The sequence below is a fragment of the Schistosoma haematobium genome, chromosome ZW, assembly GCF_000699445.3.
Source record: "Schistosoma haematobium chromosome ZW, whole genome shotgun sequence".
NCBI lineage: Eukaryota > Metazoa > Platyhelminthes > Trematoda > Strigeidida > Schistosomatidae > Schistosoma > Schistosoma haematobium.
The window spans coordinates 61,263,562-61,291,418 of NC_067195.1; the positions used below are offsets into that span (position 1 = coordinate 61,263,562).

Sequence of the window (27,857 nt, forward strand, 5' to 3'; positions counted from 1 at the left end):
TTTACAACAGAATAACGTTAGGAAGGCTTGGTCAATAAAATTTTGATTGGATTTTCTCTGTACTAAAATTGCTTATTATGAAACATGAAAAATCTAAGATTAAAGATGCACAGTAAGTAAAGATAAGCTAAAATGTTCTACGGTCTAAAGAGTTTGTTAGTTTTCTTAATTCTGTAGACAGGCCTTCCCAAGGGTAGACCAACTTCGATATCATTACTTAGTTTAAATGTTTTCCTAACTGATTTGAATTTATTATGAAAAGAACTTCAAATTTACTAAAAATCTACAGTTTGTAACATTCATGAAAGATATCAAACTTCTAAGCAATAAATGTGCGAAAATCTTTAAGATAAATTAATCTAGTCTCATTAAATTGTAAACAAATTAAGTATTATACACTAATAAACAAGCAATTTTTCAGTGCAGTTCAATCACTATAATGAATTCCATATAATTTTTTTGATATAATGGTATGAAGTTAAGTCAAACTGAGGAATACTGGTACTAAGGAGTCGTTGGAGTCTGATTAGTAATTAACAAAGAAATAGGAAGTAGAGGATATCTTAAGTCACTATAAATTATTGCAGATATCTTTGAATAATTGTACGGTATTTTTATGATAACGAAGTGTAAATAGGCAAGTTAACTGCCAGTAATAATTATATAAGTGTTTGTCTAATTTGTTAGTTGAATGATTAGTTATCTGACTACCGATCATAACTTCAATCTATGGAAATCAGTTACTTACATAGATTTGTTTACCAATTGTGGGTAAAACTTTCACTGAGAGACGAACATGTACTAACTGGTCAGTAAACAATAAGTTCAAGATTTCTATTACTATTTCTAGAATTAATTAAATTATATCAATCACGCTTACAATGTAGTCACTCAAAAAATTGGTACTAAAAGTTTGGTAATAGTAAATACTAAAATACTAAACTGTTTTAATAGTTGAATTCATGGGTCGATCTAAACTAGACCACCGTTGAAGACCTGGAAGCACTGGACGGCCGTTTTGTCCTACTATGAGACTCCTCGGCAGTGCGCATCCACGATCCCACATGCGGGACTGGAACCAAGGACCTTAGATCTCGCGCATGAACGCTCAATCTCTAGTGTGTCTCACTGATCATTTTAAATCAACAAAAAATTTGGTCCAAGGGCCTTTTACTCTATTGTCTTGACTAATGTAACATTAAAAATGAATTTGTCTCCAGTAGAAACATTCTTCTCCTTTTTTTACGATTGTAATATAATTTTACTTCACAGTAACAACTCGTGAAGTGATATGGTCATCACTTATTATTATGTTTTATAATAATTCTCTTAATGTTAAGCGGAATGTGAATAAAATTTGGTCGTTAGGAATGACGTATTCGTATAGTGCCATGACTATTCGATACTTAATAGGTTCAGTCAACTGGACTAAATTGAACAAGTCTATTTATTAGTCAAAATTACTAATTGTAAAATGTAGTAATTATTAATCAACACACCGATTACATGAATGGGCAAACAATTAAATTTACACTAACCTTCCATTTTGAATTCAAGTTACTTGTCAGTTTTTTAGTGTCACAATATGAAACAAAATATTGGCTGGTTAAACACACCGTTAATTTTGCCCAATTTTATAATAAACATTTATTTTCTTAATAGATAGTTTAATGATTCTTTTTAGCATTTTTAATCAAGTTATCATTTCTAATCACTACTGACTATCAGACTGAGACGTATCGTTAGGTGCAGACTGTCGGGTTGGATTCTGTGAGATAACCAAGATCAGTGGTCGAATTCGTCGGGTGACAAATCACAGTTAGTCAAAGTGACTATAATGAATTCACTTTATATCTCTTACTAAGTCTTAACGTTTAATAATATTTCGTATGTTTTATGTACGGAATCCATTCCTTTTCACATACTCTCCTCCTATATTTTTTTTATTTTTAGCATCAGAGATACTAATTTTGTTTCAGCTATTTTTATATTTCACTTATTCATTTTATCTCACCGTACTGATATAGTATGACAACTTAGGATAATGTACATTTTTGCCAGATTTTAAATTGCCCATTACAAACTGAATTATTATGAACATTACCAATGTTAGTAGTAACATACACATCAAGCTCTCTACTTTATAAAGGTTTTATTCTTATATTGCCTAATGCACTAAAGTTAAATTACCTGATTTCAATGTTTTATTTGTTAGATAACTTACCTACCATTAAAAAGTTTTGTAAAAGGCTAATTGATATCTGTGGACAGAGTAGATTACAATGGAAAGTGATTGCATAGTTCAAAGATAGCTTTTTTTTCTACTAACAGAAAGAAAATAAGTTCGCTATTATTCATTACCTACTGCATATCAGTTTGCTGTGATGATGCTGTATCGCTAAATTTAAGGTACTATGGTTAATTCTGAGTGATGGATGGTAAGTATGATGAACAGATAGACTTCTTAAGCATCCATTGAATACGTTGACCGTAAAAACCTACAATTTGCCATTTTAGGTAAATTTCGAAAAACTACTTAAGTACAATACTACTCAAATACATCTTATATGTAGTAATGAAAAACCAATACATTAGAAGAAACGAAAATAAACTCTAGATAATGTCTACAGATTCATAACTTCGAAGATTAGCAACACTTTGCTTGCTGTGACATCGCGAAAGTTTTATGATGCCTAGCAAAGTGGGGATATGGCTTCAGTGGATTATAACGAAATGAAACTAACACGCCAAAATGTCTTTCCATATTTTGTGTACGCCTAATCACTGGTGAATAAAGAGAATGACATTATTTGAATGGAGGGAATATTTATGCAACAACGGAAGTGGCAAGAGCATGATAATTTGGAAGTGTGTATAGTATTTGTGACCAGTACAATTTGCACAGGAGGATGTTAAATAGCAGTGGTGCTTCACCGTATGCCTTTATCTAGATCAGACTATCAAACGACACCATACACCGTATATTTATTGATAGAATAGCTTACCAATACAGCAATTCCCTCAAACCCAGTAATGAATAGTATTTATGAATCTTCATAATGAACATTACTAAGTTACACAAAAATTGCAATGTAAGTTACAGATTATGCATAAATCACAGCAGAGTGAAGGTTCTTATCACCTCATTTACCATATAGATGTGCTTCTTTGAATACATCTTTAATGAACCCATCAATTCACTGAGCTACAAAATAGTAACGTTGTAAAATTTTAATCATTGTATTTCTATTCAATAAAGTTAGGTGTTCAATACAATCCCAAAGGAGGTTAAAACCCAACAATGATGAAATGTTTACCTTTTTGTTATTCATCATAACATATCATTTTATAATAAGGGTCCTTCTAAAAAACAAACTGATTTTACTTCCGCAATCCACCTCTATGTTTGGTTTCTATTAAACAAATATTTTTACTAATAAAGTAATTTTATCACTGACTGAAAACCATTTTATATAACTAACTTAATTGATTTTATTTTTGAACTAATTCAGCTATGGAACATTACGCGCATAGAAGAAAAGACAATGATCGAACATGTAAGTGAACATGAATATTGATCCAATTCATTGATTATTATTACTATTATTATTATTATTATACATATCACTTTATTAAAATCATTATTTATTACATCATAAAATCGATTAATTCATCCAACATATTTGTCATTGTAAGATAAGATATAATGGAGATGATAGGTCATATTGTTATTGATAAAATTGAATAAGACAAGTGTATATTTAGTTTGATGATCGAATGGTTTTGATCTTGATATACATATGTAATCACTTAATAGTTATATCATACAAAAGAAAGAATTAAAGTACAAATAGATAATGAATAACTTTAAAAGAAAAAGATGAATCTGTTTATCAAAAGTCATTTGATTAATGTTATGTCATCTAAAATGGATTAGTAAATCTAATGAAAATATTGAATTCATAATTTTGACTCATTCAAACGACTGTCCATGATTTATCAAGTGAATTGGTCAAGCTAAATAAATGAAATGGATATGTAACTTTATGTATGTTTCTAAATAATCTAATACTTATACTTAAAATGTTCTTAATTTATACTTAGGTTAGTAGAAAACAGGAATTTCGTTAAAATGATAACACAAAGCTTTGTAGCTTAGATAGATGCACTGATATAAGAGCTGGTGAAATTATTCAGAATGATAATAAAAGCTTAAAAACTGATAAAAGCCTCAATTTAGGTATAGTGTTCTTTTTAGAAAACATTTTAAATATTTCATCAGAGTTAACAATGAAATATACAACTCTAAAGATGGTTTTACATTATGGACTGAGTAATCTTAAATAAAATATTGAACAATCGGGAAGTGTTCCCTCGGCTATTGGCAGATTGTGATGGAAACTATCGTCAAGCTGAACTAATTTTCGTAATCTATTGATCTAAGTAGATTTGAAGGGGTTTTTATGGTGATTGTAGTAATTTCACTAGTTGAAATAGTGAGTCAATTGAAGCCGGACGACCATAGAAAACCTGGAAGCACTGGACGACCATTTCGTTCTATTATGGGACTCCTCAGTAGTGCGTATCCATGATCCCGCCAAGCGGGACCTCGCGCTCGAGATTGATAGGTCCTGGTCTCGAATCCCGCTGGATGGGGTCATGGATGAGCAATGTTGAGGAGTCTCATAATAGGACGAAACGGCCGTCCAGTGCTTCCAGGTTTTCTATGGTGGTCCAGCTTCAAATGACTCATGATCTCAACTATCTAAATATATTTAACAGCTTTATGAGATAAATATAACTTATTATTAATAACCCTACTAAAAATCCACCTTCACAACTGCATTTCAAATAATACATACTTTGCATTTGCTAAATGAATTCATGTCCACTTTTTTCGAAGATATATTCAACATTAAATATTGAAAGGTAAGCCTTCACGAAACTCTTATTATGTTCGATACCTTGACAGCACTTAACAAAGAGTATATCTGATATATAAGAAAATATCGACCTTGCTCTGTGGTTGCAAACATAATTTTTCACCTCCTTTTTAATAGTTCTAAGTAGTATTTAATGGTATTCACACTGCTCATTATACATGATATTTGAATTTCCCGTGAAAACCCAAAAGTCGTAGTTGGATTTTCTATCTGAAAGCTATTAATACTACGGTCATACTCCCTTCCTAACTGAAGTAGACTAGGTAGGATATAAAGCTTATTTTTAATATCCCTTACACCACTGCGACAGAGTATTGTTAGATTCAATACAAGGTATTCTATTTAATTTTAATGTGTGTTATTAAAATTTACTAGTTGACATTCAGTAGTTTTTGAACTTCTTGTATTCACATTCTATATGATTCAAAGTAAAAATGATCCTAACTGTGACCTAACCCTCACGTTGATTTTCATTTATCGAACATTTCATTACAATTTTCTACTAAGTAAAAATAATGAATAACTTTTGAGTTACTGCAGGGTTGAAATCTTTTGTAAATCTTTTTGTTTTATTATCTCAACTGTACTTGATTATAAGCGGATATTGAGGCAATTCATTAGACTTTTAATTTCAATATATAATACTTGTAAACAATATGGATGTCAACAAACAATCTATGCGATACTAGAAGAAAATTTACGTTAATCTAATCATCAAAAAATTAGGAAATCACTAATAGGAAGACTGAAAGCTATTGGCTTAGCTGTTAAAACAGATAACCTAAGATTATATTGAACTCAAACCATTATTACTTTAAATCACTCACTACATTTATATGATATGACAGTACATGACAATCAATTACAAGTTTATGATTCTCGTGGTAGCTGCTGATTACTTTGGAAAACTAAACAATATAATACAAATTAGGAATTGTTGTCATATAACCAAGTCCGACCTATATGAGAATTCAGTTCCAATCATAGTATACTTAAATACTAAACAATCAAACAAGATTTTTTAAAAATAAACTATTTCAATATTTTTACTTTATTACAACAAACATACATGAAACGAATGAAGAATTTCCTTTCCAATGACTTTTCATCATGTTTTACACTTATAAATTCAAATTGATGAACCTTAAGGATAACCAAGTATAACGTACTTAGATCCTTTAAAACTGAAGATTAAGAATTACAGATTGTTAATTAAATTAAATAACAAAAATGAAGTTTTTAGAAGTTATAGCAACTCTCCTACGGTTAGTTTCGACTATGGTTGGCTTTTGTTAAGCCCTTTTATTAACTTATTTAACAGACGGTATTATTTGGACAGTAAAAATTCATCTATTTCTTCGTATTATTATGATCACTGTCATCATAATTTTAAACTATTATAAACGTGTACGCTTGATCCACATATGACAACATATGCACATATCTCTCTCTAGCTTAAATGTTAATACCGCTTCATGAGTCATCCACTTTTCCTTGTATATATGTACTCGAATCCTATTAATAGCTTTTGTCTCACTTAGTTGCACCTTGATTCGGTTCCCCTTTGTATAAATTCGCTTGTAAACACACATTAGCCTCTTTGCTCCAAATTCGCTCGATGTGCTTATAACTTTGTTATCTGTGCTATCCACTAATAAACTATAGTCGCCACTTCATATTGCCTTCTGAATCCAAACACCATTTATATAATAACGGTTATCAAGGTGATTAATTGACGAAACTAAGTCACTACAAACTTTGTATTAAGTATATAAATTGATCATGGCAAACAATGTTCAATCATATGGATGTTATCAAAATCCAATTACATTTTTGCCAAATAAAGTGACCTTGCTAGTTACCAAAAAAATATAAAAAACAATAAATGATCTCAACAAGATTTGTTTACAGTTTTTTTTCCATAAATAATCAATTACAAATGATCAATAAGTTCATTACTGTAAATCTAATAAGCACTTCTTTTTTTCTTGGAAATAATTCTCAGGAATTGTTTGTTTGTTTACTCGTTTATATATTTACAGTAAAGCAAAAAACAAACAACAACAAATAACCATTCACTCTTACCGGATTAAATAAACAAAAGTATTAGTAGAATAAATAAACGAACACATTTATTTCAGTTTAGTTATCAATGATTATTTACTTATCGGTTATTAGATAACTGAATTCATTTGAGTATCTTTTTTTAAACTCATGAAAGAACATTTGAAGTATGAATCAATAAAGACAGTAACCATTTTCAAGTATTTATTGAGTTTTATAAATACTTAGCATTTGGAATATATTTTCCTCACAAAAACTATTCAAAATCCAAGTAATATGCTTACTACCATCTGATGTTTTTGAAAATATCTCATTGTTGACAAGTTTTAACTTAGTTTACCTAATGTGGTCAGATTTTACTATAAATTCGAATATGAATAACTTATTGTCAGGTTCGGTTCCCATTTACTTTCGATATTCTTAATGGTTAAATAACTAAACCTTTATACTCTACGGACGTATATACTATTGCAGCGGACGAAAAAATGAAAGTCGTTATTGATAAATGTTCGACTGCCAATTACAAAACAGTGGACGTTATTTTTTGGTGATTAAATCGAATGACACTGACGTTTAAAGACTTGCAAATATATTATTTTCACTGTGGAGTCGCAAAGACTCTTGGGATTCATTTAAACCATGAGTCGATCTAAGTTAAACCACCATCGAAAACGTGGAAGTACAGGACTGTCGTTTCGTCCTAGTATGGGACTGTTCAACAAATAGCATCCATCCAAGGTTAAAGAGAATCTACACAGTGAACATGATCTCAATATCAAATAGAGTAACAATAGTAGTATGAAATCAGAATCTTCACGCTAAAAGAAACATGATATTTAGTTGTTATTCACGGATTTTCTAGTACGTAAACTGGGTTTAGTACTAGTGGTAATCTCACTTTTCTAATGTAAGAATCAATTCGAGAAAGTTTCTAGGGTTTTTATTATCTATCACTAAGATAGGTGCATAGACATGTATTAGGGATTAGATGATATTTCATTTCGAAGCTTATCAACCTATAAGTTTCTTTATTGATGGATTAATAACATGTGTCTATGTAAGTAAAAATCGGCTAACTCTGTTATAGTGAAACAAATTGTCCCACTGGATCTCGTCAGTTTTTTCTAAAAGCCATCCACAACATACATACAAAACATACCACTAATCTTTATTTGTTTTGTCTATAATGATATATTTAGTATAAATTTGAACGAATAACTTTATGAAAACGTAAATGAAGGCTGTTTCTCAATCCACTAGGTACTACAAAATGTTTAATACTAAAGTGATTGTAAGTAACTGTGTCACTAAAGAGGCGTTTTTAAAACAATTTATATCCACGAGATATCATGAGTGTGTTCAATAAATCAGCTTTAATATCTAAAATATAAATGTTTATCGTAAATTAATTCTAACTGAAGCTGAAATAAAAGAAATCAAAGCAGATTGGGGATAGTTCTCATCATGAACTGGCATCAGATTGAAGACTAATCAAAAGCAAATGATACTAAACACCTATGTTGTCCTTATTTAAAACTCCTCGCCACTGTTCACCAATAATCCACAAGGAGTAATAACAAGGGTGTCTAGATCTTGAGGTGGATTCACTATTATTAATTCATTTTATTTGGATCCAAATGATATTCATCTTTAATTTTAGTGAGACCCTCATACAATAACTCTGATGAATTACGGCCTCACTCTTGACTTAGCTGACTAAACAGGACACGATTATTATTGTATACTAAGGTGATTTGTGAAAATTTGTTTACTTTGATCATAGGTTTCTTTGGAAATTAATGTTAACTGGATAACTACTTAGGATCAGGAATCAGTAGATAACAATCGCTCAGTATAATTAAATGAGAATAGAGCTATATCACAAATCCGATATGGTTAACAACGTGGTCCATGGAATTCCAACTCAGAGACATAACAATATCATAACATGAAGGGTAATGACGTTGAGTGTGATCATTTGCGTAGTTACTGATAAACAGAGTGGTGAAATGTTTCAAACTAAAATGACTTAGTTACTTAAAGTCCCAGTTAGTGGGTAATAATTACCCAACTAGTGATAAATATCACCATCAGATTTAAAGTGTCCATAAAGCATCTAAATAGATTAAACCAAATATAAATCAAATAATTCCCTGTTCTGAAACCATAGAAAAATATGTGTATATCGTTAACCATTTGTAAATTTCATAAACAATGGGCTAAATTAAGCTGTAATTCTTGAATACTGAAATAAGTACTACGGGACTACATCATGTGTTTTGATTAGTAATATTATATGTAATACTCTGGAATAGAATGAATTATGGACTGGAAAATCACAGGATTGAAGGTTGTGCCGTAACGATGATGATAGTAACAACAACTTTGTCTGACCTTAAATGTATTTAACTGGACGAACTGGTTAGTTGGATCGTATGTTAAAAATTTCTTAGTATTTCAAATAAGAATAAGAATAATGACTTTCTCCAGCAATAAATCAGTGTATATTGAAGTGAAAAATAATGTTAACTAACGAGGGAATTAGGTCGGAAGGTGAATGGTTTGACACACTTTTTCAACCAAAAGCGTAATCGTTTAATCTTGATTGTTACTAATACCTTAAAGTGAACAGGATAACTGTGGTTTCCTCTTTGTTTTAAAACTGTCGAAAAAAGTTATTCGAAATCATCAGAAGAGCCATAAACCATGTTTTTGTGTTAAAACATGAGTTTATTTGTGGATTGTAGAAATCTGAGAGCCTCTAATACTCATCAATCCATAATAAAAATATTTTGATGCTCAGTAATAATCACAATAGAAAATAAAACCTTGCCATTGATCACTGTTACCTGGATTTCCTTGCCTGGTTAGAGACTTTAAAAAATATCAAGCATCCAACTGTTTTACTCCGTAGACATCCTTAGGTGTTACTTACTATACTGTAATTATTAAAACGATTAGTTTATAACACTAAGGAAACCGTTTATTATTATTGGATAACGAGACTACTTACAATTCATTTGAAGATTTTCTTTGTAAACTGATAATATTAAAAACATCTCCACCAAACAATTAGATGATTTGAAATAGTCGGCAAGGAAATTCGAACCTGATTTTCTTACTATTTGGCATTCATCAGTAAGGTGTACCCGTAATCTTGAAGAAACTGGTGCGTCCTGGCCTATTTGGTCTCGTGTCAACCAATTTCTTAGTCTGAGAGGATATGAATGAGCTATTCATGACGTAAATATCCACGCATAGGACTGGGATATTTAAAACTGGTTAAGCATTTGGTAGTGACCGACGTCATGTTTGTCTAGTTTTTTTAGGGCTGATCAAATTCTGTTGAACCAGTTGAAATGCAACCACTATTCTAAGTTACTCTACATCTCATGCATAATATTGAGATGTTGGGCAGTCGGAAGTAGTCTATAGGAAACTGTGAACTTAGATTTGACTAAACGGCCTTGATTCTGACTACTTCCAGAAAGAAAATCGCCAGGTATTTGTGTTTTGCCACTTAGGATTCACTAGTTAATTATAGAAATACAAACACCTGGTGGTGATCCTAATCATAGAACATATGTAGTAGACGCTACTCACAAGATTGCTCTTAAGCAGTATATTGTGGAAAGTGGGCTCGAAGTTGTCGGACGGAGTGAAGAGTTTCAGTACAGTGAAGATGCCGCTTTGGCAAAACACTTAGAGATCAGACGAGAAGACAGTTCAGAGTACAGAACACACCAAAAGATGAAAATGAACTATTGAAGGCCATGTATTATGTAAGTACCTTGTACCAACAAATGTGCATTCCCTCTATCTATTATTTTCTTATACACATATATCGCGTTTTGGTTCTTAATAGTTTTCAAACTTCATCTGTTGGATGGTGCATTAAGTCAAATACTTTAAGTCAAGAACACTGCATATTATGTTTTGACTTTAGTTTGAAAATGTTTATTAAAAATTGTCGTTACAAACAGTGTGCTTATTAGAATTTGTTATCAAAGTGTTTCAGCACTAATAACGAATGCTTATCATTCACTAATTACGAAACTAGGTTAATAAGATTATATCAAACCTTCTTTTGTCATATAATTCAATCCTCCCGAAATCACTGATAACTACCTTTCAAACAGTTCAATTTACTGAAAACATTTTATTTCATATAAAGTAATGTACTGGAACTTTTACACAATTTCTAAAAGAAGTGAGCATGCAAAAGAAGCAAAATCAGATTGATTGAATTCAATTTAATTCTCTCCGACCAATAATTACTGAATACATTACACTGTGTAAATTATTCGTGTAAATAAATGTTTCATTTTTATTCTTATAAAACAACTATGTAGTTACCTATATTCCCTGTATTGCTTGGTCAGCTTGTAGATCACTAACGTAATGTATTTCGAATGATTGGGGACCTAGTCGAGTTAGACAGGAAGCGTGTGACAAATCAGATGACTTCGAAGTCACACCTCGCAGTCAGCACCTAACGTAGATTACTCCTCTGTCATATCAAGCTACTGTAGCTGCTTTGAAAACCGTATAACAAAAGGATGTTATTATAGAAATGTTTTAGTAAAAGTAGGTATAAGGAAGAGGTCGCGAGCACCACCACATGGGCCAGTCCATGTCGTGCAATTAAGTGATGTACGTTGGTCGCCCTTGACCTTGACGGTGATTGACGGACTGTTCGACATTCAGTAACTCAACTGCCAGATGATTTGGCTATAGCTCAGTGACATTTCACTGACCCTACAAAGTTTTTGGGATTACTATCTAACGACAAGTTACAAGCAACTTCTGTATAAGTAAAATGAATTTTTAACTGAAAGAAAATGACGTTCATATGTGTTTCACCTGAGTTATAGATTCATTTCCATTGATCAAATCTATTCACAACAACAACTTACGATAAAACTTAAAGATCATGACCTAAAAAAGAGTAGATTTAAAGCCTTTTATCAGTTAGAATAGTCACTCATTAAGGAAGACACAAATTAAAAGCTTCACAGATAGAACTGTGCTTTTCGGTTAACTAAAACATTATTATGTTGTAATACGCTTACTGATAAGTGGCTTTAAACAATCATTGAAAATTAATGTTCCTTTTAAATTTCATCTCTTATTTAAATAAATTTTAACACATTCAATATGGTACATGTTGGACGTAGAATTATTAGAAGAAAAAAGAGTTGTTCTCTTCAGTCTGAAAAATAAACATTTAAATTAGAGGAAAACTTTACGAAAATGATGCTTCTTTCATTATTTGTCTACCTTCATTATTCCCTTTAAATGTAGAACTTTTAGTTATAAAAGTTTTTCAGTTTATATGGCTAATTTTACTCTTATTCATGTTTCACATAATGACGCTTAAGTGATATTAGTGTTGGAAAATTGATTCTAGCCATAAGTTGTTTTACCAAAACACACGTACATGAATATGTATACATGGATAAGCATATTTAAAATCCAATTTTTTTGTCACCTTCTTTAGTACAAAAATATAATTCGAGTAATAACTATCTGTCATCACCTTCTGTTTCAAACTTTTCCATAGTGTACTTTGATGATTTTCCCATTACTAATTTGTCGTCATTTAGGTAATAATTGAAGAAAAAGAAATTAAGGCAGACAAAGTTGAGTTTCATAATTATTTAAAAGAATGAAATGTCAATTTGTTATTTACGCCATAAATTTGTTGATTCGCATGGAGAAAAATGGAAAGATGACGATCATTTCTTTCATTATCAGAGGGTTACAAAAAATGCAATACGTGTTTTCTTCAAAAGAAACTATTATCATTTTACCTGTGACAAAAACCATAGCCAAATAGACCAAATTAGTTTTCCACAAGGATCAATAGAACTATAAAAAGACTTACTGGAATTATGAATGCAGTATCTTTTTCTGTTGACTTTATTATGTGTAATTAGACTTAAACAAAAATATTATTTGATGGGCTTAGTTAGTTCAACTACTTATCAAACATTCGTCCTAATTATATATATATATATATATATATATATATATATATATATATATATAGCCAGATTAAGTTGTGAATGAACCTTCTGGCTACACCATTTGTTTTTCATGTACATGACTAAGTCTAATAACAGAGAATACACAGGGTTCGTTTTTTTTAAACAGATAATTTAGCAAACTCTCTACTGATATGTAAGTAAAATGAAACAATTCCTAAATTGTACTTTGTCAAAGTAGACGGTTCATTGGGTTTTTTTTTGTATGATCACCTCAACAAAATTACCTAATTTCTTAAATAAATCTGAAAGATGTTTAAATAAGAACAAAGGAAATGAAACAGGATTTAGGTGAAAACATACAGTAATCATCTAATTTCATAAAACTTGACCCCTTGAAAATTGAATCAGAGTAAAAACAACAAATTGTGTTATTTTTTCTTTGTTGAAAATGATCTAATTGATCAATTAGATACAAGTATCGTCTAGTCAGGATTGAGTTACTTCAGTTATGTTAAATTTATCACAGCTGGTTTTTGTCTGATGACAAGCCAGTTCATTATATGAAGGAGAAATATTGGAGATCACCAGCACATAATTATTTTTCATCTCTTTTTTTTCTCAAGGGAATTGAACAAAACAAATTACATTACTACTTATCACTTCTTTTTTTTCAATTTTTTTCATTAGTAAATATTGCCATTATATTGTTCTCTGAATATTTGTCATTGTGATATTCTATACGAACAATATATACACTTAAGAGCTAACCCATATAACTGTATATTATTCTATTATCCTCCAACATACGTAATTGGCACACATGTACACAACGACACTACCTCCATCGAACTGATTAGTAAATCGATGTATACAAATATATTATTAGTAGTAAATATCAGAAATAAATTTCTCCATAGTGTTACTTTTCACGCCTCCAATACACTTGTTTTCTTCTCCGTGTATCGGAATAATAAATAAAAATGAATGAGCTAACGAAAGAAAAAAAACGACTCACTTTGTCAATGAAAATCTAATTGATTATTTTATTTGATCCACTTTAGTCTGAAATAACTTACTACTTATACATTTATTGTAAGTAATATAACAAAAGACTCTTGTGTGTATGAAGAAAGTGAACAAAGAAAAAAAAGGGTAATGAACAGAGTAGAATTTAATGATTCAAATTATTTAATAATAAAACTGATTGAATTTTTTGCTGAAAAAGAAAAGAAGTGAAACACACTGATGAGGAATTCTTATTTCTCCTCTTGAAAATAGTACCTCCCCCCAAAAAAAATAAACATCTTCACACTTTAACTATTGAAGTTGATCAAAAGTAAATAAATAAGTAAGCAGGATATTTGTAACAAAAAAAGGGATAAAAACAAGGAAGCAAGTTTATTTGATAGTGAGTAGTTTTATTGTATTAACTTCAATTCGGAGTATTTATCATAGATACTTAGAACTTTCTTTTTATAGTGACCAATAAGACTATCCAATAGTCTTAGCTGAAATTATAACACAACTATAAGAATGAAGATGTTTAGTGATAAATGTGTTTGAAAGAGAAATTAATTGAGTAAGTCTTGTTCCGTTCATTTACACAATAACAACTAAGAAATTATATATGCTTTGTGAGAAAGAATTTAACTCTGCAAACATCTTTTAGATGAGAAGAGTAATTATCGTTCTATTGTAATATAACTGATGTGAAAAGAATGAAATACAAAGTGTGATTTTTTTCTCTTTATATTATAGCAAATAAAAATCAACATATCAAATATATGTATGTTTAGTATTTAATGAGTGATTCAAAGGGGTTAAAACCAGGTATGTCTTAGTGACGAGTGATAACAGATACAAAACCTGGCCTCAAGGTTTCCTGTCAACTACTTTTAATTACTTAATAGCGAAACATCAAGCATGCAATGTCAAGTCATTTAGATTAATGGCTACATTCCAATTGGATCGATAGAATTCAACCAACCTTATAAAGACTGGAGAAACATGATATTGGTTACTTTTGCATAGACGAAAGACTGGTTATGAGTATAATATACCATTTGACTTTTTCTAGATAAGTGCATATTTTTTATAGACATCAGGTATTTTCCTCTCAGGAATTGATATAAACTGACGAGCAAGTAAAACCCATAGAGGCAGGATATCTTTCTGAAAAATCACGGCAGTGTCCATCAGTCGTGCCACACAGAACGGATTCTTATGTTCCTATCTGTCAGTTAAGTGGTCAAAGGTAATGGAAAAGGAACGGTTGATTTAATCATGACTGGCCTCTCATATGACTAAGGTGATTTATTGTATACCACAAAACTTCATCACTAGAATTCTGTCAATACTAAAGATCAGACATCATGAATTTACTTAATTCCATTGACTGATTAATACTTTATATAATTTCCCGAGCAATTCATGTTTATTCACTTAACTAATACATATTTAGTTCAATAATTTACATATTTGCAGGAATTTATGAACCCTAGTACTGTAAATATGAAAGCTTTATAGAACCATTTAATTTTAATATGATAAGGTTATATTATCTAATTTATTTACTTATTACTTCGTACTTCATAATGTGCATTTCAATTACTTGTTTTTCCGAAGCATACGTCTCTACTAATTTTTCATTTCCTTTTATTTTTTACTAAGTTCTAGTAAAAATACTAATTTATACCATGGTTATCAAACTGATCATAGATTCGAATTGCAGAACTTCTTTCTTAAGTCTTATGAATTTGGGTTTAACCAATTAGGAACACTGTTGCAGAGTACAACCAAATTGTCTTTTAAACTAGTTCAAACTATTGCATCTGATTATTAGTTTTTTTTAATTTGAATATGCACTGTCGAAGCATTGGCAATTCACTAATTGAAGCAAATTGCTTATACTTTTCAATAATGTCAAATTAACTCTTAGTATTGATGTAGATGTGTGTGGAAATTGTTCAGTGAGAAATTAGTTTACCATGGTTTAACATCACCTAGTGAACCGTGAAAATCAAATGAATATTAGTCAACTTGTTTTATTTTAGTTCAAGTGTACATTGTTGGATATTTTCAAACTAGAATGAAACAACTGTTTGTTGATCAGTGATTTTCAATGTTTTTCCTGAAATTCCCACAAACTAGTTGACTAACTATCAAAAACAGAATATTATAAGAAATATTCATCCTATTTCAAGAGAAACTAGCGATACACACTAGATATTTAACTGCCATACAATAGAGCTGATTTATTGTTCAGCCCACTCGGGTTCCCTGTTGCTTTTTTGAGATGATGAGGAACGGAGTAAACTATTTAGACATTAGTTTGGGTTTTCTAAACACATGTTGAATAAATTTTGATGGACTAGATTTTCATGAATTATATAATTTTTTAAAATCAATCCGATTGACGTTTAATGTTAAGTTATTGTCAGTAAGAAAGATCTGGACACAGGTTTCGAACAAGCTAACAACTTTTGGCAGTGGTTCTGTTCATAAAACTGACTGGAATGAGTTTTAGTCCTCTTGAAAATATCAGATCCCAAAAATCTTTGAAATATACTTTAATAAAATGTGACATCTAACACTAGACATAAGTGTACGGTTTACTTCTACTTGCCTCTATAAGTTTTTGGTGATGCCAAGTCAACTTGATTGCACTGTAATTTGACTAGTAAAATAGGACCAGTAATATGAACTACAGAAAAGATTATTGATTACCATGAAGAGATCGTTTGGCGTTTAGTGCTCATCCACAAACAGAAAATCACCTTGAATCAGATGAAGAAAATTGCTAATCAAAGCACAGATTAAAGTACTCTAGTGATTTTTTTCTACATGTTCGAACGTTTATTCCACTAACACCTATTAAAAAGACAAAAATTACTTTTGTTTCCAACTCAAAATTCAATCACTTAGTTGGAAACCACCAATTACTTGGATAAATCATTTTTTCATTGCCAAAAAGCTTTCAACATTGTTTTTCTACCTATATATCATAGCTAAAAAAATTACTCCCCAATGTCAGATGTAAACATTACATTCCGTTTGCAATTTTTAGAAAAGTAAAAAATGATTAGAACTGAAAAACTGAATTCTTTAAATGCCATTTACATACAAATAACTTTCATTCATTTGTTCTTCATATCCATGAGAGATAACGTTGACAACTGTAAATTTATATATGTCGATTTTTATTTTCATTTCAGCTCATTCAACCAAATCCCAGTTGTCTAAACCAGAGACTGGTAAGTTATGAAAATAATATTTGCAAGATATAATCTTCAAAATAATTGATTAGATCTAATTTACACCAAGGAATAAAGTATTATACTGTGTACAGTTATTTGGTTTATTTATTTATATAGCAGAGTTATATGGTTGTGCTAAGTCAGACTTCACTTTCTGAACATCTTTTTTGTCAAACGAAAACTATTCTAATTTTTCAATAGATTACGATGAGCATTGCTAATAAATTTCATGGAGAATAACAAGAAGCTTTAGATGTTTGAGTTAATCACCCTAAGATTAACTAGTATTACTGTCCATGAACTTTCAGAAAATATGGTAATAATAACTTCTTGATGAGTCTTTATCAACTTATGTCTCTAGCATCTGTAATAGCCAGTCATCTAATCAAAAATATATGAATTCAGAAGTTACGTATTCCTCTAGTATTGGTGAGATGTTGCAAAACTTGACAAATGTTTCTTCATTACTGTCCTCTATTTAATATATAAGGCGACGAGGTAAAACATTCTGAGAGTGAATAGGTCTACGATAAAATTGTTAAAACTGAACAAACTAAAATAGTTGAAGTCCACATCTTAACTGAAACCTAACTATAATCCGAGTTGATTTCTTATCTCTCTTATTTGCCTTGTATTCCTTCATCTTTCCTCCTAAAGACTTTCATTTATTTGTTCGTACAGTTGAGAAATAGGTATTGACTTAGTCATCTCGACTATATTTTAGTTGTAGAATTATCATTTATCTTTATATATTGTTATCTAGAACAGGAATAGAAAAGAAGGACCTCTTGAAAGCCATTCACTGACTGTTATTGTGAGTTATGTAAAGATGTGTAGACCTGCCATATGGAGTCTTAAAATATCTGAAACTACGATAATAAGGACGTTAAGTGACATGATTCCAATCCTTCTTTAGGTTTGAACATTCAATTACTGCTTACTTAATTATTTCAAGTTCATATATTCCTCTTGCCTAATATATTTTATTGTTTTCTTTATCTTTATTGGTCTGTCATTTACTTAAATTTCGTAATGTATGAACCTGAATGAATGAATTTTTATATATAGCTTAAACGTTGTTATTTTGTTTGAATCCAAAACATTTTAAAGTTATATTTAGAAGGAGATTAATTGTCACTTTTCAAGTAATAATAGTGTAATTTAAGACTTCAGAGACAAATATAAAGTCAAGTAGTTATTTCAGAACATAAGATTAATTGAAAAATGGTTAGACAAAAACAGTGGGATTGTTAACTACCCCTTTTCTTCTCTCTATTATTTGTTAGACTGATAAGTTACTTAAAATGAATTTAAGTAATATAAATATATAACAGTAAATTCTAAATACACTTCAGTAGGTTTCCCCTAATTTGTTTGATGTAATGTAAATATTATCTTATTATTGTCATTTCATCTGATATTCAAATCTTTCATCATAAACAGGATGGCATAATTGTATGTAATCAATCTAAAACTTACATTTTATTTACAGTGAGAGTATCGTGAGAAATAAAACATAACAAACCACCTGTTATGTTATTCGTTTAACAAGTTAAAACAACTAGATAAAAAGTTACGAGGAATGTTTTCATGGTAAATCAACTACTGAAAACATACTGAATGGCAAATTCAGTTGAAATTTTGACTTACCATATTAAACAGTCTTTAACTGGAGGGAAATCACAACATTCATCAACCTGATCATTTAAAGACAGTGAGACGCTCATGTGCTCAGATAGCTAGTGGATTGAGAGTATATTTACATCAGTCGCGCTACACTTGGTATTTTGATGACTACATATCATTACAATCCAAACACATTGAATAAATTTTAGCAACAATTATTTAAGAAGGCTTTAGAATTAATGGATTATAGATACAGTTAACTTCAAATTTTGGCGAAATTCGAACATGATAACCAAGTTATGCTCTCTATTCTTTTAAAAAATTGTGTCAGTTGTTTCTATATTATTTCCCCTTTGTTTCTCTTACATATACAAATTTCAAGAATTCCACTTTATCTGACGAAATTTCTAAATGATTAATAAGATATATGCACTAATTAATGGTCACGTCAGTAGAATGTTTTCGTTTCTCATGATTAAATTTTTGAAATGGATCTCCAATTATAGGTATAATACATTCGAGACTGCTTACACCGACAGAAACCCTAACATATCTCCGTGAAAATCTATAAAAATATGCATCTGATTACTAATCAGTAAATCATACACATATCCAAAATGAGATATTGTCTTTGAGATGGTGGAGATATTGTCCTCTAGTTATTAATTATGTAGGTCTCACATTAACTTAAACCTATTCGATACACCATTCTCATTTGAAAGCTTCTTCCTCCAAATAACGATCTTACACTAGCTTCTGTAAAAGATCGTGTTCATTTTAAATCAGACAATTTGAATTATTTTTATTAGTTTCTGAAAGTAAAACGAAGACCATATTAATTAATTGAGTAAGGCATACTTCAATAAACTAATAAATTAGAGTGAAATGAAAACATCCCATCAACACAACTCAATTAGAGTGTATGCGCACTATTAGAAAATATGAAACATGTTTAAAAGTTGCTGGAATTTCTATCAGATGATGTGAAACTTGTGAAATCTAAAGGAGAAAACCAAAAGAGTTTTTTTATTCAATAAAATAAATTTACATTATCATTGAAACATGAGTTCATTTTTGAATCAACATTCAAGATGTTTTTCAATATGATTTCTCTCTTTTTATGAAAAAATTAAAAAAAACATCATTTAGATATCAATTGTCCTCCATGTGAAAGAAGTAAAAAAAGAATAAGATTTAAGAAGTTTTGTCGTTGTGAAGCTGGTAAGTTTAGCTGTTGTTTTTATGATCATTACTATTAATCTTTTCCTATGTTCCAGTACATGGAATGTTTACACCTTAGTATATATTCTTTACTAGGAGACAATCTTAATCTCAATCACGCTAACAAGATATAAATGAATGTAACTTTTTAAGTTTGACCTTGAACACAAATTGATCATATGATTTATTGACCTCCATAAACAATAAAAGTAACTGACTATTCTCTCATTAAATCTACATTGAGTAAATAAGAATTATTTACAGATAACTTCAGTATAAATTACTACAGTTGAAAATAACGACAAGTTTAAAATGTAATGGATGTGCAGAGATTTGTTTCAGAACTGTTTGCTGATTACATTAAATTGTGTATCTTTACACAATTTCAAGAATGTCTTCGTAAATTTCAGTTATCTTTAAAGTTGATCAATGTTCTTTTCTTTTAGCAAAAGTTATTACCATCCTTGAGGGACTAGTCGGCAGTAAGCCATGATGATTCGTCTTGATCTAAAAAACCTACACCTCCGAGTCTAGAAAGTCAATGAAAACTTAATGATTAAAACACCTATCTCAAAGAACATAATACTTTCAAAAACCTCCTCTTGAGTTAAAAATCTTCCCCATCGTATTTATGTCTATAAAAATGATTAAAAGGCTAAGGAAACTATCGGTAAAAATATCAAAATTTTATCTCTAGTCCGCCTCCAGTATATCTATTCTAGAACTGAGATGATGTATTCTCAAGCTATTCCTCAATAGATAGCTGGCTGGATGATATGAAACTATGGCATAGAATCCTAGCAATTTTCACAATCGGTGATACATCAATAAGGTAAAAGTTTGTCTAGGTAACGCGCTAAATGGGATCTGATTTGAACATAATTAATATCTCTAATCACTATCCATCATCCTTTAACCCTAGTTAAGAATATTAAATGGTAAAGCTACTTTCTTCCTAGAAATCATTCAGACCAATAGAATGCTTCTTAATGAATTTCTTACAAAATATAATCAAATATCTAGGTATAAACACTTATTGATTAGACTACTGCGTTACCTTGTCCTTTCATCCCTGACCGTTAGTCTTATGAAAAGCGATACTTAAAATTTTTTGTTTTATTTGATCCAAATAGTAGATTCATAGGAATTTCCAAGCTGAGGAAAACCCCGATGTCGATCATTGTGCAAAGGAAATAGGTGCTTTCATGATAAAATAAGTATTGTATCCGGATCACCACTGTTATAACTGGAAAGCTGGCTCCGTCGGGGATGTTATAAGTGAGTAGCTAGCTGTTACGTATCGAACCTGTTGAGTCCACAGTCTTACTGTTTTTACTTGACAATCGAGAACCACTGTTATTCCTCGATCTCACTGCTTATATTGGAAACCGGGAACCACCACGATTACCACGAAGCAGTGATAATATGATAGACTAGTGCAGTGAACATTTATTGACTCCCCAAATACAGGCCCAATAATAAGTCCTAAAATTACAGCACCTTTAGACCATGATACAATCGTCTATATACCAAATTTTACGTGCTTTATAATGACATATATAGGGAGAAAATACATAGGGTTCCAGCAAAAAACACTAGACAAAGCTTACCTGAATTCATACAGGGAATAAAATTGTCGCACCGAAAGAGAGTTCACACCTGTCACTCTGGCTGAAATTCATAATGAATATTTATTGGCCTGAGATCTGACTCCAGGTAGGTCGTTTGCTGCTTGTTATCGAAATATACATGCCTCCAATCCTCGCACATAGTTATCGACTTCACTCACGTTAGTGAATAACGGAATTACATAAGTCAAATAAGAGAACGAAGTATAAATGCGTATATTTTATACAGTCGTTGGTCTGAACAGACAGATAGGGAGATGGAGCAAAGGAAGCGAAGAAGAGAGAGAAAAGCGAAACTAAATGACCAACAGTAAAGAAGGTTAGTGAGCCGGCTTAATTTAGCCAACAATGACTCGATATTTACAGTCGAACAAAAATAAGTTACAGACACATAACGAGTAAGGTATGTAATTGACACACATGCAATTATATGAAAAACGTAAGGATTAATAAGAGAATAACTGACAGGGTCAAGATGTGACTCAAGAAGAATGAATAAACTGGTCAGTCTGGAAGCTAGAATAACCCATGTGGGCTTGACTAAGAACTACGTACTAAAGTCAGATATGTATTCTGAGTGTATTGACTATTAGTTACAAGATTTTAGTAAGCTAAATTGAGGCTGTCAATAAAATTTAGGACTCATGGACGAGACTATAATTTATGGACGAACCGATCAGATTTAGGATAACAGATCTTGGATTTTAGCGCGAACTCTGCTCACCCATTTGTCTAAATAGCGTTTTGACATTATAGCTGATGTCAGTTCGTGATGTAAACCATAAATCTAGTTCTTAAATCTAACTATAAACTGTAAATCATAATTGGAATTCCTCACACTAGTTTATAAGCCTCATTTAGCCACAGTAAGTAGGGCATTCTCAAGGTCACTTTAGATTCGCTCAAAGGTCGTCTGTAAATTATAGTCTCACCAACTCATGTTTTGTCTTACTTCGAGCTCCTTACTTGAGTGTACCTCCATCTCAATGTTTATGTTCACATCCATGCTCCAATGATTTAACTAATAAACTGATGAGTCTACATAGCTGATAGATTTTTCAACAAGTATGAAGTTATTTTTCAGGGTTTGTATTTTCCTGAATAGGAAAACTGCGTGTCCTAGATTCCTCTGCCACTCGAAAGACAGTCTTACTATGAGACGATTAATAACAAAAGGGAAGTTAATATGTGTAATTTAGCACCAAGCCATGCAAGTTTTCAGTTTTTAAAATATTATTAAAACCAATTATTTCTGAGCTAATAACGCTATTTGAATCTTGGTAGATGAAGTTGTGGTAGTCGGTATTCCATATAATACCTAAACTTCGTCTTGATAACCGTCACTAAATAGCGCCCCAACGGTATATTAATCAGAAGGTGAATACGAAGTGTTGATTACGTTTATTATGGGACCACACACAGATATCCAAAATTACAGGTGCGTTGAACAAGCATGAAAGAGTTGTGCCGAAAGGCAAGCGAGCGAGCGAGCGAGTGAGTCAGCGAATGTGAGTACGAGTACAATTAAGCGAGAAGGTAGACATAATACTCAAGACAAAATAATTCTTCAACTATTCAATCATAAATGTATTACATAAGATCTAAAGTTACGCCCTACGGTTATCAGTCGATAAATGATTGCAAATAATATACTTGTAAATTCTATTTCAAAAATGAACACTCTAGAAAATTGACCTATACACGAATAAACATTAAGGAAGAGAATAGATGCCATTATTGATACAGAAAAGTTTTATTACAATGTGATTATCTTCAGTGAATATTTGATTTTTTCATAGTATGTAAAGCGATTTAAATACATAAGGTATCTCTAACTGTAATAGATTCTGATGAATGTACTTATAATAATTTATACAAAACTAAACAATTATAATCAGTGTTTTTTACAATTGTTTTTATAAACCTATTAATATAGATTCACTTGGTGTTGTTTTACTTGTATATTCTCATTGTAATTTAGGACTACAATTGATCAGTCTCATGTTGGCATATATGCATCCTATGCGGATTGCCTCTATATAGTCTTAAGTCACAAGCTTTTTAAGCTAAGATGGATAGTGGCTAGCAGTGGAATACAGGATACGCGTCTCGTCCTATTTAGGACTCGTCAGCTTGATGTATCTGAATCTCAGAGTTGATGTTCACTAAGGGACTCGAATCCAGTACCGTTCGCTTATCTCAATTGCACAAGCAAGTGGCTATCATGACTTAGTAGCTGAGTGCATAATGCAATGGCATTTGAAGCGAACGGTACTAAGTTCGAGTCCCAGAGTGAACTTCAACTCTGAAATTCAGGTGCATCCAATTGACGAGTCTCAATAAGGACGAAACGGGCGTCCTGGATTCCACTGCTAGCCACTATCCATCTTTGCTATTAATACAGAATTCAAAGTTTTCCAATCAACAGATTTATTAACTTAGTTTTTCTTAAAAAAAACCCATTGAACCATCTGAATATGATGACATTATTTATGATTGTGACATATTCGCATGTAGTTCGAGTAGCAAATAACGAAATGAAATGTGTGTTTTTTGTGAAACATACATGTAAACTAAAATTGTGCATATTTACGTTATTTGTTTGTTAGTTTATTTTAACCAATTCAAATTTCTATGGAAAACATAAAATTAAGTGATTCATTTTCAGATAGAATTTCTGATATGATTCCTTAAAATACGAAAAAAAAAGAACACATAAGAGGATAGTCAAAATCTGGTTAACAAATAAACTAATCTAATTTCCTTAACAATATACTAGACAATCTTAATCCTCATTTTGTGAAATATTTCTATCTTTAATAAGATGTTATATTGAATAAATAGCATGTGGTAGCAATGAATAAAATATACTTTGCACTGTAATTAACGAGTGTACATGATAATGACAAAGAATCTAGTATGAAAGGTACAATTTTCTATCACAATAAATCAATGAAAAGTGTAGTACGCACGTATGTGAATCAACTAAATGTATGATATATTTATATGTGCAAATATCAGATCAATAAATTTGTTCACATTACTTAACAAGATGAGGTTTTCTAAAACACAAAAAGTTGATGATCATGTAGTCTATGATCGAATTTTGATATTCTGAAAATCGTTATTCATTCAGCTATCGATTTATCATTCTTAGTGTCATTCCTTTTAAAAATAATATGGTTGACACTGGTAATTCATGAATCAAACTAACTTATTGGTAGTACCAATGTATAAAACACGCAATCAATAAATTTTAATTTTGGAGAATCAAACTACTCGTCAATGATTTGTGTCCTGTAAGATTAATTTCTAACAACATCCAGGAGTTATTATTTATTAGGGCTAATTTATCATACTCTCAATGGGATACATATTGATATTAAGTCACTGGATCTAGTAAGCACATAAAATTGAGTGAATCGCATCTCTGAGGGGATTTAATGGTATAATACTGATAATTGTTCAGTGTTTAATTAAGAAAAATGAAGTTCTCCGGAAATTCAGATACATTTTGTTTATGAATACCAAGATTATATGGAACCTATTTTTCAAGCCATTCTATGGTTTATCTGGATCCGTTTACTGTTAAATTCTGCGTCATGTGATAATAGGTTAAATAACTAGTGATTTACTTTCGTTTTTTAATTGATGCTTTTGTATGTACACTGGAAAAAAATACATCGTGACATTGATTAACTTCCATCAAGCAAAAATTGACAACTAATGTTAGTTTATACACAGATATATCTGTCACAGTATTGTTGTTGTTATTCAAACCTACGTTTTGATTAATCTAAACTAAACACTCTATGTTCTTGATAATTACGTTTTATTATCAAGGAGAGTAACTAGAATAAGTGGTAGTAACAATATAACATTAATTGAAACCAGACTATATAATATTTTCTTCATATTACTTGATTAATCTGAATAATTTAAGTTATTCAACTAGACTGACCGAGTCAGAAATGTTTGTAAAAAAAAGAATATCCTAACCTATGACTTTCTGTATAAACTAGTACTAAATCGTAGATTGATTAAGCTTATCTACCAAGTTGACTCATCCCTCCCAGATTATATTAATGCCTTAAGAATCATATATAACAAAGTATCGATCCGTAGAGTAGACCCTAATTAATGTATTTTTGATTGATTCATAATTTCAGTTAAGAAGTTTTATATTAGTTGTTATTTATTTATATTAGTGGATAGGATCTGTAGGCAATCGAATTGAGACTTGTGTAACTGAGTGATGTAATGGAGAACGGTTCTCCAGCCTTTACATTATCTGTCGTTTGATAGGAGAATTATTATTCAAATAAGATAATCTAGACGAAGAAATTTACCTTTCCTTTTATCCACTTCTGATTAATTTCAATGGATTTCAATTATGAAGAAACGTAAAAACACAGAATTCCACATATAGTCACTTATAGTACTCTGTAATTATACCTAAATCAAGATGTAGTTTTCAGTCGTCATATGGTATTTAATAATTTATCTAAAGGTTGACTCCATATTCATCATGGGTAAAATGGTTAAACAACCAATGAAAGGAACGTCATATATCAACAATATGAAGAACATAGCTATTAATACATTGATCTATGTAAGCAGCTGTTTCCATGGGAAATTTCTGCTATCAGATACATTAATAATAACAAGATTTTTGTGTAATTTTTCTCTGACTGAAGAAAAGCTAGCGTTTTCTTATTTATGTCCAAACGGTTACACTAGGGTACTTTATTTAAATTTACTAAAAAGCGATTGATAGTTGAAATTAGTTTTGCATTTTGCTAAACAACCTGACGTTGTTGTCTCAAAATTTAGTGTTTTAGCAGTAATGAACAATATAACTATGTTGAGCTGAAAGTGTTAATCATTATTCTTCTATTGAACTTTTTATAATATTATAAAACCATTTTATGGTAAACAGCTTCATCGAAGAGACCAACCTTCATAAGTTCCATTGAATTCATATCATCAATAAAATTTTATCTTTTAGAATTTTTATCAGTTATAATTCATAAAGAAGAGTGTTAAAGTTAACCAAGTTCAAACTCGTATAGAAGGCTTAATAACTCGATCTTATCACATAGTAGATAGGGGAAATTCTTATTCTCTCTCCCTCCATTTCAAAATAGAAGCTGTTAGTAGTTTTCAACTTGTTAAGCAAGGGAATTCAATGTATTTTTGTTTAGGTGAAATCAAGTGAACTTTAAATAATCATGCATTGACATTAACTTTCAGAATTTGAGTTTAGTGGAATAACATTGAAGTTGTTATCTTTTTCTTGAGTAGTTCACCAATCTAGTAGAGTTTTTAACAAATAACTCAATAAAATTTATTTCACATTTGTTCAGCAACATTGCAATTAACCTTAAATAGGTTTTTACATTTAAATTAAAATGAAGAGCAAAATAAGTTTCAAACAAACAGTTGAAAAACGGATAGAAACTATACAATGATTCAAATTGAAATGGTTTGGATTATCTCGTTATGAAGAATTTTCACTGAAATATGATCAGTCTCGGTTGACATATGTGTATCGTGTGTGGATTGTCTCTAAATAGTCATTATGATACAAGTTCATATAGAATAGATGGAATGTGATTGGCGATGGAATGGAAGACTTGGGTTTCTTCCTACATGGGATTCGTCAGTTGGATGTACCTGAATCCCAAATCTGATGTTCATTCTAAGGCAACAATCCAATACCATACGCTTTAAAATCCATCGCGTTATTCGCTTAGCCACGGAGTGCTAGTTTAAAAATCAACCAATTCATGACTTTAGCCAACTTATTCCCTAGTATTATATGTTTTATTATTTTCATAGAATAATCAAGAAATTTAAGAATTTTTAATTTGCCTCTATAGCTTTCAAGTATTTGTCGTCAGAAATAGTTTATTGTGGATATAAATAACAAATAATATATTCAAGTCTGTTGGTTGGAAAACTATTGCCAGTAAAGGAAATCGCTGGGAAATGAACCAGACAGCAATGAAATATGATCATAAATACCGACGTATTTAGAATAAATAATCTATTGATGATTAAAACTAAAATTAGTCTAAGTGATACTTTATTATGGGATGAAGTGGTCTATAATATGAAGGGTTTTTT

At 30.7% G+C, this 27,857-nt stretch overlaps 1 protein-coding gene across 1 annotated transcript in view; it reads left to right on the forward strand.

Moving 5' to 3' along the window:
* DNAJC12 (DnaJ sub C member 12) overlaps nt 1–27,857 on the forward strand; it is an 86,427-nt gene that overhangs the window by 50,131 nt on the left and 8,439 nt on the right. The window contains exons 4-6 of the mRNA XM_051211963.1: nt 3,513–3,557; nt 17,212–17,250; nt 20,029–20,100. Coding sequence (XP_051072090.1) covers nt 3,513–3,557; nt 17,212–17,250; nt 20,029–20,100 — 156 coding nt within the window. The remainder of the gene's footprint in view (nt 1–3,512; nt 3,558–17,211; nt 17,251–20,028; nt 20,101–27,857) is intronic.